General features: G+C 46.0%; 1 protein-coding gene across 2 annotated transcripts in view; it reads left to right on the top strand.

The window, feature by feature from the left end:
• Positions 1 to 18,190, top strand: part of SLC2A12 (solute carrier family 2 member 12) — a 60,113-nt gene that overhangs the window by 39,294 nt on the left and 2,629 nt on the right. Inside the window, exons 3-4 of one of the 2 annotated variants that reach the window (XM_045499684.1) lie at positions 1,840 to 1,962; positions 5,974 to 6,106. In XM_045499684.1, coding sequence (XP_045355640.1) covers positions 1,840 to 1,962; positions 5,974 to 6,106 — 256 coding nt within the window. The remainder of the gene's footprint in view (positions 1 to 1,839; positions 1,963 to 5,973; positions 6,107 to 18,190) is intronic. The other variant, XM_045499686.1, reaches the window with a different exon arrangement.

Genomic DNA, 18,190 nt, shown 5'->3' with positions numbered 1-18,190 from the left:
GATTATTTAGCTCCAAAGAAATTGCATATACATAAATTCATCTTGCATTTGTCCAAGGGCAGGTCATTACAAAGACTTTGCTAGAATCACACAACTGTCAGAGCCAGATCCCCAGTCTTAACAAAGCCCCAGACAAGGTTACCCGAGCACTGCTTTGGTCTCATTAAGAGCAAAGGGATCCTACCTCGGGTGTAATCTGCAAGAACCCAATAAAGTTTTTTGTTTTTTTTTTTTGCAAGTAGGAAGCAGAGGGGAGGGGTACAAAATGTTGACTTTGAATTCCCTGTTAATTAAAACAATGATCATCGTGTTCCTTTTGTTAAAAGTATCTTCCATGCCCTAAAGGTAACTCGATACGGATTCACGTGGAAAAGGTAATCAAGAAAAAAAAATGTTTCTCCAGCTCTCTTCTATAATTCAATTTGTTTTTCTTACTCTGAAACAGCAAATTTACTATGAGCAGATGTTTTCAGCCCAGAGCCTGCTCTTGTCATGAGAGCCAAGTTGTTAAATTAGAGGCACAGCTGACAGCTTGGTTCCCACATGATCCCTCCCAGTGGTTGCCCGCAGTGGGGCCCCTCCCTGGCTTCAAGCTTCTCCCCGCCCCCACCCCCCACCTCCACTGGGCTAGGACGGTACATCTGGGCTGTATGTGACTGATGGCTTTCCAACACAAGGTGACTTAGCCAGCAGTGAGTTCGGGCTGGGGCAGCTCCTGCGTCCTTCTTTCTTCAGAATCAAAGGCTTAGATTCCACATTTACTTATTCATTAACAAATATTTATTGAGCCACCAGCAAGAGAGCACCGTGATTAAAAAGCATGAGTTTCACAGACTGACCGCCAGGACTCAGTGGCACCCGTGCCACTTGTGAGCGCCGTGACCTTGGCAAATTATTAACTCTTTCAGCCCGAGTTTCTTCTCTTGCGAAGAGGGATAGTAATAGTTCCTATCGTGTGAGATTTGAGGAGACTCGTTTGAAGTAAGTTTCGGGACGTGCTCCGCCCCTTGTACGAACTCGTAGCTCCTTTATTAGGGCAGATTGGACTTGAAAGTCTGTAAGCAGAAGACAAGTGCGTTTGCTCCTCGGCCGCCCCTCCTGATCCCATCAGGAGGGTCCTATAATGCTCCCCGTCACTCCCAGAGAATCAAAAGTGCTCTGGTCAGTTTTTGTGCCGACCAGAGTCGCCTTTCAGACACTCAAACATTAAGCCAAGCATAATAATCAAATTTCGGAGCTCTGTTGAATTCAGACCTTCTGTCCACTCAGCTTGCCCAGGTCAGGAAGACCAAGTGGGAGAAGGGGGAATAAGAGAGCCTCCTTCCTCCTGCCTTCGTGGCTCCATTTCCTACCCACTCATTAGCTATGATGTTGGATTTCTCCAAGGTCAGGGGCAAAGGAAATTATAGGGAAGGGCCCAGACAGGGAGCAGGTAGAGCGCTGGTCTGGCCCTGAGGCTCTGTGCTTGGCAGAGGTCCCAAGCTGCCTCTCTGGTTGCTCCCTGGCAGGTGGCCCCAGCCACTGCCCCTCCCATTTGCATTTCTCAGTCCAGTGTCACATACCAGCACTTTCTGTCCTCCCGCCCCCCACCCCTGCCCCACCCCTCCTCCAGGATTGTCAGGCTCTGTTGGTGTTTCTCCCGAATCCTTTCTCACTTGGCTGGAGAGAGGAGCAGGAAGCCTGTCTTCTTCCTTCCTGCCAAGGAAGGACCCAGCCCTGCTCTCCAACCATAAACCACTCAGGGCCAGAGCCGAGGTCGGAGGTCAGGGGGCTGGCCCTCCGTTTCAATGGGTGTTTGATAATTTCGCTGCTCCCCACCCTCTCTTCCCTTTCTTCTAGTGCCCTGGCTACTACTGAGCGAGATTTTTCCTGCTGGAATTAGAGGACGAGCCATGGCTTTAACTTCTAGCATGAACTGGGGCATCAATCTCATCATCTCTCTGACATTTTTGACTGTGACCGGTAAGGACCTGCTGTTTGCCTCTAACACCTTTTGTGCTCGTAGGACAAATGTTGGGGAAGCACACTCACCTAAAAGACATTTCACTGTGGACATTTTTAAAACATTCAAACATAAAGAGGATGCATCTGATGTACCGACCACCCGATTTAAAGTTGTCATTCTGAATTCGTTTATAACCCCAGCTTCTCTCTCCCCGAATTGTTTTGGGTCATATCCCAGACAGGACGTCATTTTGTCTATAAAATTTCCACGTGGACCTCTAAAAGATCAGGCGTTTAAAACCTATACCTGCAAGGTCATTATCAGAAATAAAAATATTCACAGTAATCCCTTAGTATCAAATATCGAGTCTGTATCCACATTCTTCCATGTCTTATAGTTATTTTTTATATTTTGTGTTATTTTTTATGTCTTTTATACACTTTTTATGTTTTCTTATACTTTGTTTGAATCACGATCCAAATAACACAATCTGCCGTTGATTGACATGGCTCCTAATTTGTAGGTTTCATCTCCATTTCCTCCTTTTCCTGCCCATCTTTGGATTTGTAATGAAGAAACTGGGTCATTTGTTTCAAAGAGTTTTCCCCACGCTGGGTTTTGCTGATTATAGTCATGTCACATGGCCTTCTGTCTTTTGGGTTTCCTGAGAACTGCTCTTTAGATCTCGAGGCTTGAGCAGATTTAGATTTTCTCATTTGTTTGTCTAGAACTCCTTCACAGATGATGGAGGGTGTCCTGCCACAAAGGCACACCCTGTGTGTCTGCTTGTCTGTCTGTGTCCCACTTTGTCATGCAGGCCCCTTCGAGGATCATCACCCAGATCCGTTTTTTTTTAAGTGTTGTTTTTTAATATTTTATTCATTTTTTTTTTGAGAGAGAGAAAGACAGAACACGAACAGGGGAGGGACAGAGAGAGAGGGAGACACAGAATCTGAAGCAGGTTCCAGGCTCTGAGCCGTCAACCCAGAGCCCCACACAGGGGCTCGAACTCACAAACTGCGAGATCGTGACCTGAGCTGAAATTGGATGCTTAACTGACTCGGCCACCCAGGCACCCCAGATCCGTTATTTTCATTGCATCGCTCCTTCTGTATTTTTGTCATTGATATTTCTCTAAGGAGGAATTTCTTCTCATTAGTTATTTGCCTGCCCTAAAGTATGAATCGTAGGAAAAAGGCAAGGTAAACGCTTGACGTTTTCTCTTGATTTTCTAGTTTTCAAAATAATGAGACAGTTCCCCAGCATCTTCCAAAATTACTAAGGAGCTGTTTTCTTCCTTTCCTTTTCCCATTATGTGTGTATCTGATATACATATTAAAAAATACATATAAAATATGAATTTTGAAAAGTGGATGTGTACTCGAAAAGGTCTATATCTATATTTCTGAATACTTGTCAACTGCTTTTTTTTTTTGAGTATATCTACTTTTGGAAATTCAGTTTTGGAGTTATTAATTAACCATGGTTTGGGTTTTTACATAACATTTTCAAACGTCCCACGTTTTTTAGAAATAGCCTAAGATTAAAGGAAACAAAGAAACTGGTCATTAGCACCAACCATACGTGTCCTTCTCAGATCACATGCATAGGCCTGTACCTTTCACCTTCACACACACACACACACACACACACACACACACCTTATCTGCCCCTTGATGTGGAGAAAGAGAAATATAAATGCAAAAATGGAGTGAGCATGGCATAATGTGTCAACTTGTCCAATCACTAACCTGATACCTGAAACCAGTGTAACATTGTGTGTCAACTATACTTAAAATTGTAATTAAAAAATAGAAGAAAGAATGGAAACGATCAGGGATGGGAAAAGATGACATAAATCTCTGGGAAGGGTAGCTAATGTGTAAGATGAGCTAATGCACATTCAGAAGTTCTCCTGCATTTAGAACAAACGTTGGGAAAGCACATTCACTTAAAAATCCTGGAATGAACCTGTAGATGACATTTCACCGGGCTGCGTTTGAAATTCGATACAGGTTTCTCCCGCTGTTCGAAAGTAGAGTGTGTCCACGAAACCACTCAGAAGCCAAAATGGCCTGAAGCAAAGCAACTCGCACTTCCTAAGAGCGAAAATCCTCTCTGGATTTTTCTCAGTTAGCAAAAACAGATACCGAGGTAGGTCTCTCATAAAAGCAAAGTGGCAGGACACGAATTTGCTGAGAACAGGGAAGGCTGTACTTACCTTCAAAAGTCAACTTCCCAAGGGGCCCCTGGGTGGCTCAGTCGGTTGAGCGTCCGACTTCGGCTCAGGTCACGATCTCAGAGTTCGTGGGTTCGAGCCCCGCGTCGGGCTCTGTACTGACAGCTCAGAGCCTGGAGCCTGCTTCGGATTCTGTGTCTCCCTCTCTCCCTGCCCCTCCCCCACTCACACTCTGTCTGTGTGTGTGTGTGTCTCTCTCTCTCAAAAATAAACATTAAAAAAAATAAAAAAATAAAAAAAAAAAAGAGGGCTGCCGTGTGCCCAGCACAGGAGGGCACCTGGGTGGGCATTGTGACCCGCGGTCTGTCCAGAAAAGTTGCGAAAGTCCTGGGTGTTTGGGGCGAGAAGATGCTCAGGGAAAGGATGGATGGGAGCTCGCTCGGGTGCCTGCGTGGCTGTCACGCTGTCATGACGAAGGGACTGGAGAGCTGACCCGGAGGGCAAAGCAGGACCAGAGCCAGAGCTCTTGAAAGGTAGTACTTGGACTTCAGAATGAGTGAGGAAGGCCTTTGTAACAGTTGGGCCAGCCCACTGTGCGGTGAGAATCTCTGAAGCCATCAACTCATCAACTCCATGTTACTGAAAGTGTTCAAACAGAACAGAGGACGAGTTCGATGAGGTGACCTTTTTTTTTTCCCCCACTGTCTCTATTCTGGTTTTATGTCCCAGAGAGGAAAGGATGACCGATTCTACAAGCACTTTATTAAGCCCTCACTGGGGCGAAAGCCTGTGCCAGCAGCAAGGAAAGCACAAGGGATCGGACTTTAATTAAAACTGTCCAGGGGCGCCTAGGGGGCTCAGTCGGTTGAGCGTCCGACTTCAGCTCAGGTCACGATCTCGCGGTCCGTGAGTTCGAGCCCCGCGTCGGGCTCTGTGCTGACAGCTCAGAGCCTGGAGCCTGCTTTGGATTCTGTGTCTCCTTCTCTCTCTGCCCCTCCCCTGCTCGCACCCTGTCTCTCAAAAATAGATAAACGTTAAAAAAAAAAAAAAAAGGAGTTATCACTTTTTTCTCTGAATCCAGGAAGAGGCATCACAAAAATGCTGCCAGCTACTAAAATGAATATTGCCAACAGAGTGACGTATTTGAGTCAGGGTAAAGACGGGTGAGCTCATTTCAAGAAAAGTGCATCTGTATAAATGTCTTTTAAAGTATCCACCAAATAGAAACCAAACTGCTACAGCCAGTACTCCCAGGAGGGGGACTGTGGGATGAGGAGAGAGAGAGGAGATATTTTACCTTCTGCTTTCTCTGTTTCTGTGTTGTTTGAGGTCTTTTTTCTTTTTTGCAATGAGCATATCCAGCAGGAAGATGGCACAATGGCATTGGATTTAAATGGTGGTAGTCACAAGGCTTCTAGTTACTTTGACAGGGCAAGCTGGGGTAGTTGGTAAACATGACACTTACAGAGGTTGACTGTATTTTTAATTTGTAGTTGCTGTTTCCCTGGATATATACCCTACCAGCATGTTCGGAAATACACATGTTTTTTATATGCTCTAAGAAGCAGCTGTCCACAAAGTGGGTCAAAGCAACACAAAACACATTTTTAGGGATGCCTGGGTGGCTTAGTCAGTTGAGTGTCCTACTCTTGATTTCGGCTCAGGTCATGATCCCAAGGTCCTGGGATCGAGTCCTGTGTTGGGCTCCACACTGAGGGTGGAACTTGCTTAGGATTCTCCCTCTCTCTCTCTCTCTCTCTCCCTCTCCCCTGCTTTCCCTCTCTCTCTCTAAAATAAAAAACAAAAAGCAAAACCCACATTTTTAATCAGTCTCTTTTCTCCTTTGTAGATCTCATTGGCTTGCCATGGGTGTGCTTTATATACACGATCATGAGCCTCGCATCCCTGGTTTTTGTTGTTGTGTTTATTCCTGAGACGAAGGGATGCTCTTTGGAACAGATATCAGCAGAGCTGGCCAAAGGGTAAGTATTCTATGCATTGCTCTCTGCACAATACTCTGGTCCAAAAAAAATGCAGCTTTGATGTACAACTGAATAATGGTAACATCTGAAATTATTTCAGGATATTCCCTACGGTGTGAAGCCATATCTCAGAGCACAACTGCAGGTTTTAGGGCCATGTGTTGAATCTGGGTGACTAAGCGAAGGAGTTAGAATAACCAGTGCTTTCTAACAGGTGAACTTTTCAAAGCTCTTTTCAGAAATGTTCAAAGAACCTCTCTCGTCTCCCTAGGTCCCCCACCCAGGAGGGGTTTTTTGTTTGTTTGTTTGGGGTTTCAGGTAAGTCTTGGAATGCCATGCTTATCCTGTGCCAGAACCACAGGCTTCTATTCCTATTACACTTGTAGGTTGTCTTTAAGCCCTAAACACCTGTTAAGGCTAAGATTATCAGGAACACTCGAGTTTCAGTGACTGCAGTCATTCCAAATGCGGCACAATCAAAACGAGTTTAAGAAGATAAAGAGTTTCTCGCAGGGATAGCATTCAGAAAACTGGTGAAACGCATCTCACATAGAGAGATTGTTTAGACCATTTAACTTAGACAGGGGCTGTAGAAAACTCTTTGGTTTTGGTAACAGAGCTCACAGCTCTGACTGCTCAACTGAGGGCAAGGAGGTGATGCACAGGGGCCAGGAATGAAGGGGAACTCGTTCTTCCTCGGATTAAATCATTACACTTGAACATGGAGAGATTCTTTCTCTTGGGTTTCAATATACTGGGAGGGCACGACTTATTTACAGTTTGGGAATTTCTTCCAGAAAGTCTTTCAGTGCGCTGGAGAAAAATGTATGATTGCTACAGGAAATGTGGGCACCGTGATGCTTCAGCTTTTGCCTGAAGGAAGAACATACCTGATAGGTGATTTGATGGTAGCTGGACGTGTACATATTCATGTAGAGTAGGGTTTGGAAAACTTTTGCTTTCTATTTTATACACTTTTAAGTGGTTTGCATTTTTCCCCCATGTTTATTTATTTATTTTTGAGGTGGGAGAAGAAAAAGAGAAAGACAGAGAGAAAGAAAGAGAGAGAGTGAAGGGGGGGAGGGGCAGAGAAAGAGGGAGAGAGCATCCCAAGCAAGCTCCATGCTGTCAGCATGGAGCCCAACCCGGGGCTCGATCTTACCAACTGTGAAATCATGACCTGAGCCGAAATCAAGAGTCAGACACTTAACGGACTGAGTCATCCAGGAGCCCCAAGAGTGGTTTGCCTTTTTAAAATATTTCACTTGGGGCGCCTGGGTGGTGCAGTCGGTTAAGCGTCTGACTTCAGCCAGGTCACGATCTCGCGGTCCAGGAGTTCGAGCCCCGCGTCAGGCTCTGGGCTGATGGCTCAGAGCCTGGAGCCTGTTTCCAATTCTGTGTCTCCCTCTCTCTCTGCCCCTCCCCCATTCATGCTCTGTCTCTCTCTGTCCCAAAAATAAATAAACGTTGAAAAAAAAAAATTTAAAATATTTCACTTAAAGGGGCGCCTGGGTGGCTCAGTCGGTTAAGCATCCAACTTCGGCTCAGGTCATGATCTCGCGGTCCGTGAGTTCGAGCCCCGCATCGGGCTCTGTGCTGACCGCTCAGAGCCTGGAGCCTGTTTCAGATTCTGTGTCTCCCTCTCTCTCTGACCCTCCCCCGCTCATGCCCTGTCTCTCTCTGTCTCAAATATAAATAAACGTTAAAAAATAAATAAATACATAAGTCAGTATTTCACTTAAGTGAGCAGAAGGACTTTTCTCTTAATTCAAGCTGTAAGTTAAACATCAAATTGTAGGATTACTTTTTAATACAGATAAGGCCCCCATTTTTAAAAAAACACAATGAAAACGAAAGTTACTCATTTACGAAGATATGTAATTGTCAGGAAAGCCGGCCGTACCCTTGGCCTGATCAGCACATTGCCTGGCCCTATGCTAGTTGAAACCAACTGACTGGATTTCTTGGAGAGCACAGAATCTCAACAAGACTGTCACAGATACCTGATTCCAATAACTAGTAGCCTCAGATCTTGGTAACTTTATGCATTCATCTGAATACTTGATTCAGATTCAAGGCCTTTTTCGGGGACTTAGATGCCAGGACGCTAAAGACTTCCAAATCTGTTGTTCATTCTTCACTTCTCATTCTTCCCTGTCACCTGTTTCACGTCAGCTGTCTGTTCAGGTGGAACGCACCATCCCCAAATGCGGTGGCTTAAGATACACTATTTCCCATTTCCCAGGATTCTTTGGCTTGCTTGGGCGGTGCCTCTGCTCGGTTAGCCTGGCTGCACTCATGTGTCTCCATCAGCAGGAGGGACCGCCGTAGTGGACAGTGTAAGGGAGCCTCAGCCACAGGATGGCGGTGGGTGCTGACTCAGTGGGGAGCTCCCATTGCCCTTCACGTGGCCTCAGCCTCCGGGCTAACATGGCTTCCTCACACGGCAGACTCTGGGCAGCATTCCACGGCGGTGGGAGCCGAAGCTATAAGGCCCTGTGGGGTATACGTTCTGGAAGTCACACTGCATTACCTGCATTACTGTCTAGCATCTTACAAGTCCCAAGGCCAACCCAGAATCAAGGGCTGTAGACATTGACTTAATCTCTTGATGAGATGGACACACGCACACAAAAAACTGTTTTTAACCACATTGACTCTTCCACACCTACTCTTTTTGAAATTCTCTTTTAGTGCCTGTGAAACAGTTTTCTTTCCTGGCTTCCCTCCTGCCTCACTGATACTTACTTCTTTATCTCTCCTTCTCTTCCTACATTACAGTTACCATTGCCGATTTAGCCAGTCATCCTTATGCCTTGAGAGACCATGCAAAGCCTCATCTTAGAAGCCCTGCATAACCCCAGCCCTGGGTAGCATTCCTCTCTCCTGGATTTTTCACATTTTCGAGTCCCATTTTCTTCTCTACTGGTGTAGCTAGGACGCTAGGGGTTTCCCCTCCTTAACTAAGTGGTAAAGTCTTGGTTTCTAGGAGTGGCCTCTGCCCATTGTCTTTCTTCCGGAACCTCTGTGTGGTGCCTAGCATAATCTTGATTCCTACAGGATGGTGGAAAAGTATCCGCTGTTCAATTTGATAACCTATGAACAAGGCCAATGCTGAATTCATTGTGTGGGGGGATTAGAGCTTGGATGACCGTGTGGAGCACAATAGGTGTTGATCTGTGGCTTGTAGCGTGTGGTTTCATCTACAGTTGAATGGAGCCTGTGCAATGGGAAGAGGCAGAGGTATGTGTTCAGATAAGTGAGCCCGATTGGCTATACCACACCACTGGCTATACCACACCACTCCCTTCCCCACGGTTTCACCTTACTCATTCAACTCTTTTTTGACCATCTGCTCTCCACCAGACACCGTTCTAGGAAAGAACTGAAGACGCAGGAGACAAAGAATCCATAGCTTCTTTAGAAGGCAGGCAAGAAAACAGACTATTACAAATATTTAGCGTTGTTGGCAGGCTCAAAGGAAGATCGCCTATATTGGAGGATCTCATCTATAAAATCTTCCTGAAAGAGATAATACTGAAGCAGAATCCTGAAGGAGTTGCCTGGGCAAAGAGGTGTATGTGCGAGACACAGGGGGATCACACGCGGAGGCCAGTATACTCGCTGGTGTGGTCTGGAGAGGACAAGAGGATTGAGACGGGAGTGCCGAGCAGCAGGCAGAGAACAGTCAGGAAGGGGCTCGTCCTTCTTGGTAAAGAGTTTGGAGTTGGTGCTAAAGGCAGTGGGGCATGTTTAGGGGCACCTGGGCGGTTCAGTCAGTTGGGCATCCGACCGCGGCTCAGGTCACGATCTCACGGCTCGTGGGTTCGAGCCCCGCGTCGGGCTCTGTGCTGACAGCTCGGAGCCTGGAGCCTGTTTCAGAGCCTGTGTCTCCCCCTCTCTCTGCGCCTCCCATGCTCATGCTCTGTCTCTCAAAAATAAACATTAAAAATTCAAAAAATAAAAATGAAAAAATAAAGTAACCGAACAGGAGGGAAGAGTTACCGATTTTTGAAGGAGGACTCTGGCCAAATACAGAGAATGGAAGTGGAGGGGCAGCTGAGTGAGGGAGACCGATGGGAGTGTGTTGACGAAACCAGACAGAAAACTATGGGGCTGGATGGCATGTCGGGATGGAACCAGCCAACTTAGACCTGGATTGGAAAAGATGGTCAAGGGAAAGGAGCAAATCTCCCTCAAGCTTAGAGAACTAACCCCATACACAATGGCGACATGTGCCCTCGTAAGACCAGGAGAAGCAGGAGCAGGTTTGGGGGGCAGGAGCCTGGCGGGGCTCAGGGACAACACTGAACTCAGTCTGTACGGACTGTCTGTGAGGTGCCTCTGGGACATGCAAATGGACCAGGGGAGCGGAGAGACCAGTGTCCATCGGAAGACGGTCCTCAACACATCAGTGCATAAGGATGTAAGTGGGGGCTGATCCACATTTCGTGGAGCCTAAGCTTTTGAGGGCCCCTGTCGAAGGAAAAAAAATACAAATTATGAATGTGAAATTAGGTGTGACTATGTAGGTCTTGGAAGAGGCTGTGCAGGGAGGGACCCTGGGGCTTATGTGTCATTGGCTTCATGGTAAGTCCGTCCACCGTGTGTGTAAGCACTTTTTAACTACCCATTTGTTAGCTGGGGGTGTGAAATTCCTTTAAAACATTAAGGTTTGTTAAAATTCTCGTGAACAACACTACAGAATTGAGGCAGGGAGAAAGCAGTTAGGAATTAACTTTTTAAGTCTAACTTGGAAGTGGAAGGAACGTTCTGGATGAGCTAAGGTTAAGAAACTTTCAGATCTATTTTTCACACGGGGCTGTCAGAATGTATCCAATTGCAAACCAAATAAAAATCTGAGGACAAACCCTCAGAAAAGCCAATCTTTCTATCTAATAGACCTCCAGAATAAGACATTCCCTAGCAGTATCTGATTTGGCTGTCTAAAACGCAATAAAACTTACTCATTCAGCGTCAGGGTGGGGAAGGAATCCGTCTAAATCAGTAAAGCTCTGGATTATGAAAGGTTTTCGAAAGAATCACATTTCTGTTACTTTTGAGTCACGCAAGGTATTCACGCTTAAATCCGAACCTCAAGTGACAAATGGCAAAGTAAGAGGAATCCAGAAGCCAAAGCACCATGAACCCTAGACAAGACGACACGGGTACCAGGTGTTGGAGGCCAAAAATAGATGCGAGCTCTGATGCGGAGAATTATAAAAGAGGAGGTGGCAAACCAATCCTGCACATGAAATTCACAGCAGCAGTGAAGGCATCTCCTAGGGTGTATGGTGTGCGGAAACCCAGTAAGGAGGGCGGAAAGAGTTGGTCTGGGAACCCTTGGCTAACTGCTGTTTATCTAGTAGTAGAGAGCCTGCGGTTCGTCTGAGCTCGAAGAAGCAGGTTGGCAAAGGCTTTTCAAATGAAAATGTAAGCAGCCCGAATTGTGCAGACTGGCCAAAGTCTGTACGTTAGACAAGGTTCCTTGGAGGGGTTAGAGTGGGAGAGAGCCAAAGCCTAAGAGACTCTTAAAAAATGAGAACAAACTGAGGGCTGATGGGGGGGGTGGGGGGTGGGAGGGTGGGGAGGGTAGGTGACGGCTATGGAAGAGGGCATCCTTTGGGATGAGCACTGGGTGTTGTATGGAAACCACTTTGACAATAAATTTCATATATTAAAAAAAAAAAAAAAAAAAAGGTTCCCTGGAGGGAAATGTCGGCGACAAAAATAAAAAGATAAAATACATAATGGTCTTCCAACCAGCTAAGTAAATGCGGGGCAGCAGAAAGCCCAGGGAGCTCGCTTGGACGCGGAAGCTTAAGGGAGCTTAGAGATTGCGGAAGGACGCTGCTGTGTCAAGCAAGTCTTTGCAAATTTAGGAGTTTATGAAACAAGTGAATCATTTTTTGCCACCATGGAAAGAGATAGTCCTGACGTGTATCTCCCGATGACTTCCTAAGGAGTAAGAAAGGAAGCAATTTATAATGTCAAATTAACTTCGAAGTTGAGCCTGCATACCGCTTAGCACTTCTCTTTCCTCATCTCCGGAGTTTGGTTCTTGTGCTTCCATCTCTGCGAGGCTGAGAAAACAAATATTCTCCCAAGGTTGTTAAGTTTCTTATAAAATAAGCAGTGACTCAGCTGAGAGGTCGGACAAGATTTCAGCAAGAATGTAATTTGAAAGGATTTTGTTTTGAACTTCTGCCCTGCCAGCCACAAACTCCAAATGGGATGTTTGCCATATTTGCTATTTCAGCTGTGACTTTGATGCTTTTCCTCAGTTTAAGCGGGAACAAATGGAGAAAATTAACAAGCTAACGTTTTGGAAATATTTTGGCTCTGAGACTTAGGTTATTTTCCGCTTTCAGCAGTATATTGTATGTGGTCATTGCTTCATTCATTCACCCAAATTCACTGATTCGATAAATATTTCCTCAGCATCTAATACGTGCCAGGCACTGTTCTAGGTGCTACGGCAACATTACTCAACAAGCAAAAAGGCCGTGAGTATTAAAACACGGCAATAAGAGAGCCTCCTAATCAGGGCCTAGGTTTTTTGGTTTGTTTTTTTTTTTTTTTAAGTTTGAGAGAGAAGTGAGCGAGTGTGGGGGAGGGGCAGAGAGAGAGGGAGAGAGGGAGAGGGAGAGAGAGAATCCCAAGCAAGTCTCCCTGTTGTCAGTGTGGAGCCCAATACGGGGCTCGATCTCACGAACCTCAACATCATGAGCTGAGCCAAAGTCAAGAGTCAAGAGTCAGATGTCAACCTCCTGAGCCACCCAGGTGCCCCAGGGGGCTATTTTTGATCAGCTGATCCGAGAAAGTTATTCTGAGAGGCAACATTTCAGATGAAATCTATGTGATAATAAAGGAGCCAACCAAGGTAGGGCGAAGGAGAATTCGGGCAGAGAGAACAGCGCAAAGGCTAATCCGAAACACACTTGACCTGTTCCAGGAACAGCAGGAAGCCCAGGAAGCTGAAATCTGTGTGAGATTAGTCAGAAAGTCGGTAGAGACGAGCGTACAGAACTCTGCAGGCCCAGCGAGTTTGGATTTCATTCTAAGTACAATAGGAAGCCACTAAAATATTTTAAGCAGGGAGCGACATGATCTGATTTACATTTTGAGGTGTGCCAAGTAAGCCTCTGCAGTCGCACAGCGGAACGTGGCTGAGAAAGCCCACAAGCGTGGTGTTGGGTTTTTCTCATTTTGAATCACGATCATTGACCTCAAATGGCCCTCAGTGCTTGCTGCCTGGCGATCGTACGTGTCCCTGGTCCATTAACTGCTTGTCTCCTAGACAACTGCTCCATACTGCCTTCTCTGTCTGGAAACCTCCCTTCTTCCTTAGCCCTGTTCACTCCCACTGGCGGCCTTGCCCCTCTGACTTTACTGAGAAAAATGGACACTTCCATAACCTGGCACATCAACCCGCACGTGTTTGTATCCAAATACGCCACCATCCCTCTGGGTTTTCTCTGTTAGCCTCAGCATTCCTGTTTGAGGCCAATCACTTCATGTTCTCCCCCCATGCCTTTTCCAGGACATTCTCTGACAGTTCTCTCTGCTCACCCATGCATCATGCCCATTTTACCTCTCCCTTTATCTCAACTGCTCACCAGCAGGGAAACCCCGTGCAATTTTTCCCCATCTAAAAAAAAAAAAAAATGGCCTTGATTCCATTTTTCTCTTTGGCTTTTGCTGTTTTTCTGCTACCATTTATAGCAAATTCTAGCATATTCATTGTCAGTTCCTCTTTTCCCATTCTCTTATGAACCTGCTCCAGTAAGACTTTTATGGCCACCGTTCTACAGAAATTGCTGTTTTTAGCATCCCAGTTACCCCTACAGTGCTAAAGCCAGTGGTCAATTCTCCTTCCTCATCTTAATGGCTAGCGTGGTGACCGTTCCCAGAATTGGACCGAGTGAGCGTGCCCTTCTTCCTGAAATAGTTGGCTTCACTGCCTTCGAGGACCCCCCCCTCCTGGTTGTCTCCTGTCAGTCACCCCTTCAGCATCCTCTACTCATTCCGTTGTATCTTCCCACTATTTTAAAGTTTTTGTGCCCTAAGGTTTATTTCTTAGAGAACTTCTTTATCAGCCTCACTGGCTAATTGATCTCAGCTAAAGTTATTGAATGAATGAATGAATGAATGAATGAATTGGATATAAGAGTAAGGCAATGAAGTAGTCAGGATGACTCCTAAATGTTTAGCTTGAGAAACTACATGGATGGTAAAATAGGGTAGCCACAAGGAGGACTAGGTTTTGGGGATGGAGAGAGTCCAGAGTACTATTTTCGATATATTCATTTTGAGATGACCATTAGGCATCAGGGAGATATATTATTAGCCAGATGCGCGATATATAATAAGTTTGAAAGACACTCAGGGACAGGGTCAGATTGGGCTGGTATGTAGTTTGTAGATGGCATTTAAGTTGTGGAACCGGATGAAATCTAGTCAAAGAGCCGAGAGAAGGGAAGGAAGTCCAGAACCAAGCCCTAGGTTAATCCGACATTGAGAGATCCAACAGAGGAGACGGAGTATCCAAAAAGACTGAAAAGGAGCTGATAGTGAGTTTGGGGGAAAGCCAAGAGACCATGGGATCACTGAAGCCAAAAAAAAAAAAAGTGTTCTAGGAAGATGGGACCAGATGGTGCCAAAAGCTGCTGAGAGGTCAAGTACAAAGAGTAAGGTGACCGCAGGCTTGTCAGGCACAGTCTCAGTGGAGTGACAGGATGGAAGGTTTGAGGCTTGAGATGAGACAGAAGTTCACGAAGTGAGGGAATCAGCTACAAGCCCTTCTGTCATTTTGCTCGGAAGGGGAGCAAACAGGATGGTCATATCACGGACTGTCATTGCCCCTCGCCCTGTGACCCCTCTGCGTCCCAGCTCACTTTCCCAAGCACCAGCACCGCAACAAATCCGCGCCACACCAGGGCCTGGAATCCACTGAGTAGCCATCGGCTTCCCCTGCTCAGACTTCATGGACCACCACCGCTCCTTTTCCCTGCCTTCGCTTCCTCCATCATTTCGGGAAAACCCAACTCTGATGAAACCATTTCTTATGTTATCCCTGCATCCAAGGGGCGCAGTGTGGCTGAAGAAAACACACAACTGTGTTGACAAGATTGATTTTAGATTTATGAACACAAATCTCAAGTAGGTCTTCAGGCGAGTCCTACAACCCACGTTGCCCAGAGAGTTGACTTTCCTCCTCTCCAAGAGGATTACCTTACACTCTATACTCTTTCCTCAAGCCTTGAGTACCCTTCCCACTTCCTCTCTGCTGACGATCTTGCCTTTTCAGTTCGCTGACAAAAGAGAGAGAGACCAACTCATCCTCCATGCCATCCACTAAACTACCTACATCTATGCCCATATCCATCTATGCCAGCTCTTCCCTTTATGCGCTGTCATCAACTTCCCCCTTCTGTGAGGTTATCATCACACACACACACACACACACACACACACAGCTGCAGTATTTACCGTCATAAACAATATACCTCCCTAGACTTCAAGTTCCCTCCAGGAACCCACCCCTTCCCTGCCTACTTTTCAGTTCTCAAGTACAGTAAAACCTTATATGGCGAGTGACTTGTTCTGCGAGAGTTGTGCAAGACAAGCAAACATTTCTAATACATTTTAACTTGATATCCAAGCGATGTCTTGCAATACGAGTAGTACGTGACACCGGATGTCACGTGATCACAACTGAGCCAATGGTTCTTGAAATTCGCACTGATATGCAAGTGCTTTGTATTACAAGCACGTTCTGGAACGAATTATGCTTGCCAAGCAAGGTTTTACTGTGCTCTGTATTGTCTTTGTGTCCTCACCTTCCATTCTTTCTTGAACTTACTCCACTCAGACTTGCTCATGTTCTTACTCCAAAGGCTACTTAGGACTTCCAAGTTATCAAACGTAGGGACAGTTCTCAGTCCCCGTTACTCAACTTCCCAGAAGCACTTGCCCAGCTCCTCATGCTCCCTATCTGCACACACTTGTTTTCCTTTGTCTTCCGGAATACCACTCTTCCCTGATTTTCCTCCTACCTCATTAGTCACTTCGTGGTCTCCTTTGCTTCCTCCCTCTCCCCCTTCTCCTGTATACCTTTAAAAACAGTAGTGCCCAAGGGGCACCTGGGTGGCTCAGTTGGTTGAGCGTCCAACTTCGGGCTCAGGTCATGAACTCACGAACTGTGAGTTTGAGCCCCACATCAGGCTCTGTGCTGACAGCTCAGAGCCCAGAGCCTGCTTCAGACTCTGTGTCTCCCTCTCTTTCAAAAATAAAGATTAGAAAAAATAAAAAATAAAAAACCCAGTAGTGCCCAGGATTCAGTCCTTAGATCTATACCTACGTCTACTTCTTAGACCTATCCCTAAGGCATTATAAGCCATCCAAAAAGTGAGGACTCCCAAATGTCTACGATCTCCAGGTTTTGACCTTTTACCTGACTTTCGAATTTCCAAATCTAACTGCTTACTTAACATCTTTGGTTGGAATGTCTAATAGGCGTCTCTGGCTTGACATGACCTACACAGAACTCTTGGTTCTCAGACCCACTCACCCAAATGCACACACCCTCCTCCATAAGCCTTCTGCCTGGGGGTAGTGGGGAGGGGCTCCTCAGGCCAGACGCTTAGGATTCATCCACGATAATCACTATGCTCCACAACCATACTGTCACTAATTCTCGTTAAATCTGTCAGCATGACATACATGAATCTAACACTTTGAGCCAGTACCATTCGGAGTTCCTGGACTACACTAACCTCCACACTGGTCTTCCAGCCCTGGCCCTCTACAGTCTGCCCTCCATGGGGCAGTCAGCTTGATCTTTTACAAATGTCATTCCTCAGCTCAAAATGCTATGGTGCAAATTACATTTCAGATAAAATGCAAACTTCTTACTGTGGCTGCCACCTACCTCCCCGTTCGTGTACTCACCATGCTCTGATCTTTCTGAAAACACAGTGCTTCTAATGCTTCACATGGTTACCTTCTCGTTACAGTTTCTGATCACATGTCACCTCTTGGGAGCGATGCCAGCGGGATATAGTCGCCTCTCTCCCAACTATTTTCCTTCTTTTTTTTTCTTTCCGTTTACTTTTCTCATTCGCACTTTCACTACTTGAAATCAGGTGCTTATGTGCCTGTCTCCTTTATTAAAATGTAAGCTCCTTGGGGCGCCTGGGTGGCGCAGTCGGTTAAGCGTCCGACTTCAGCCAGGTCACGATCTCGCGGTCCGTGAGTTCAAGCCCCGCGTCGGGCTCTGGGCTGATGGCTCAGAGCCTGGAGCCTGCTTCCGATTCTGTGTCTCTCTCTCTCTCTGCCCCTCCCCCGTTCATGCTGTGTCTCTCTCTGTCCCAAAAATAAATAAACGTTGAAAAAAAAAAATTTAAAAAAAAAAATAAATAAAATGTAAGCTCCTTGAAAGCAGGACTCTATATCCACGCTATCTTCAGTACCTAGCATAGTACTAGGTGCACAGTAGCCACTTAAGTAACTGGCTAAGTGACAGGAAAAGATCTTTGAAAGAGGAGGTTCGAAGGTGGCTTTATTTTTTTTTTTAATCATTATTTTTTTAATGTAGATTTTGGAGAGAGAGAAGGGGGGAGGGGCAGAGACAGAGGATCTAAAGCAGGCTCTGCGCTGACAGGAGAGAGCCTGATGCAGGGCTTGAACTCACGACCCGTGAGATGGCGACCTGAGCCGAAGTCGGATGCTCAATCGACTGAGCCACCCAGGCATTCCTTTGTTTCACTTTTAAATGAACGTAAAATACTAGGGCATATTTTTATGGGAAATAATCCCATAATGGGAATAATCCTGTAGGAAAAGAAATTATTAATGCAGGAGCAAGGGGATAATGCAGAAGGCAGACAATGTAGATACACAAACAGGCATGTTAATTGGGTTCGAGAAGTGGAGACAAAATAGGATCTGGGACGTTATCGCCATTAGTTCTGTGTAATACTGTCCTTGGACTCTGCTGGTAGGAATGCCTTGTGTTCGGAGAAGTCACGCTCCCCATTTTACCCTTTGCATGAAATCTACCAAAGTTCTGTGGGGTACTGA

This window comes from Leopardus geoffroyi, chromosome B2, assembly GCF_018350155.1.
Source record: "Leopardus geoffroyi isolate Oge1 chromosome B2, O.geoffroyi_Oge1_pat1.0, whole genome shotgun sequence".
NCBI lineage: Eukaryota > Metazoa > Chordata > Mammalia > Carnivora > Felidae > Leopardus > Leopardus geoffroyi.
Note: the sequence above shows the minus strand (reverse complement) of the source record. Positions and strands in the feature narration are given on the sequence as shown.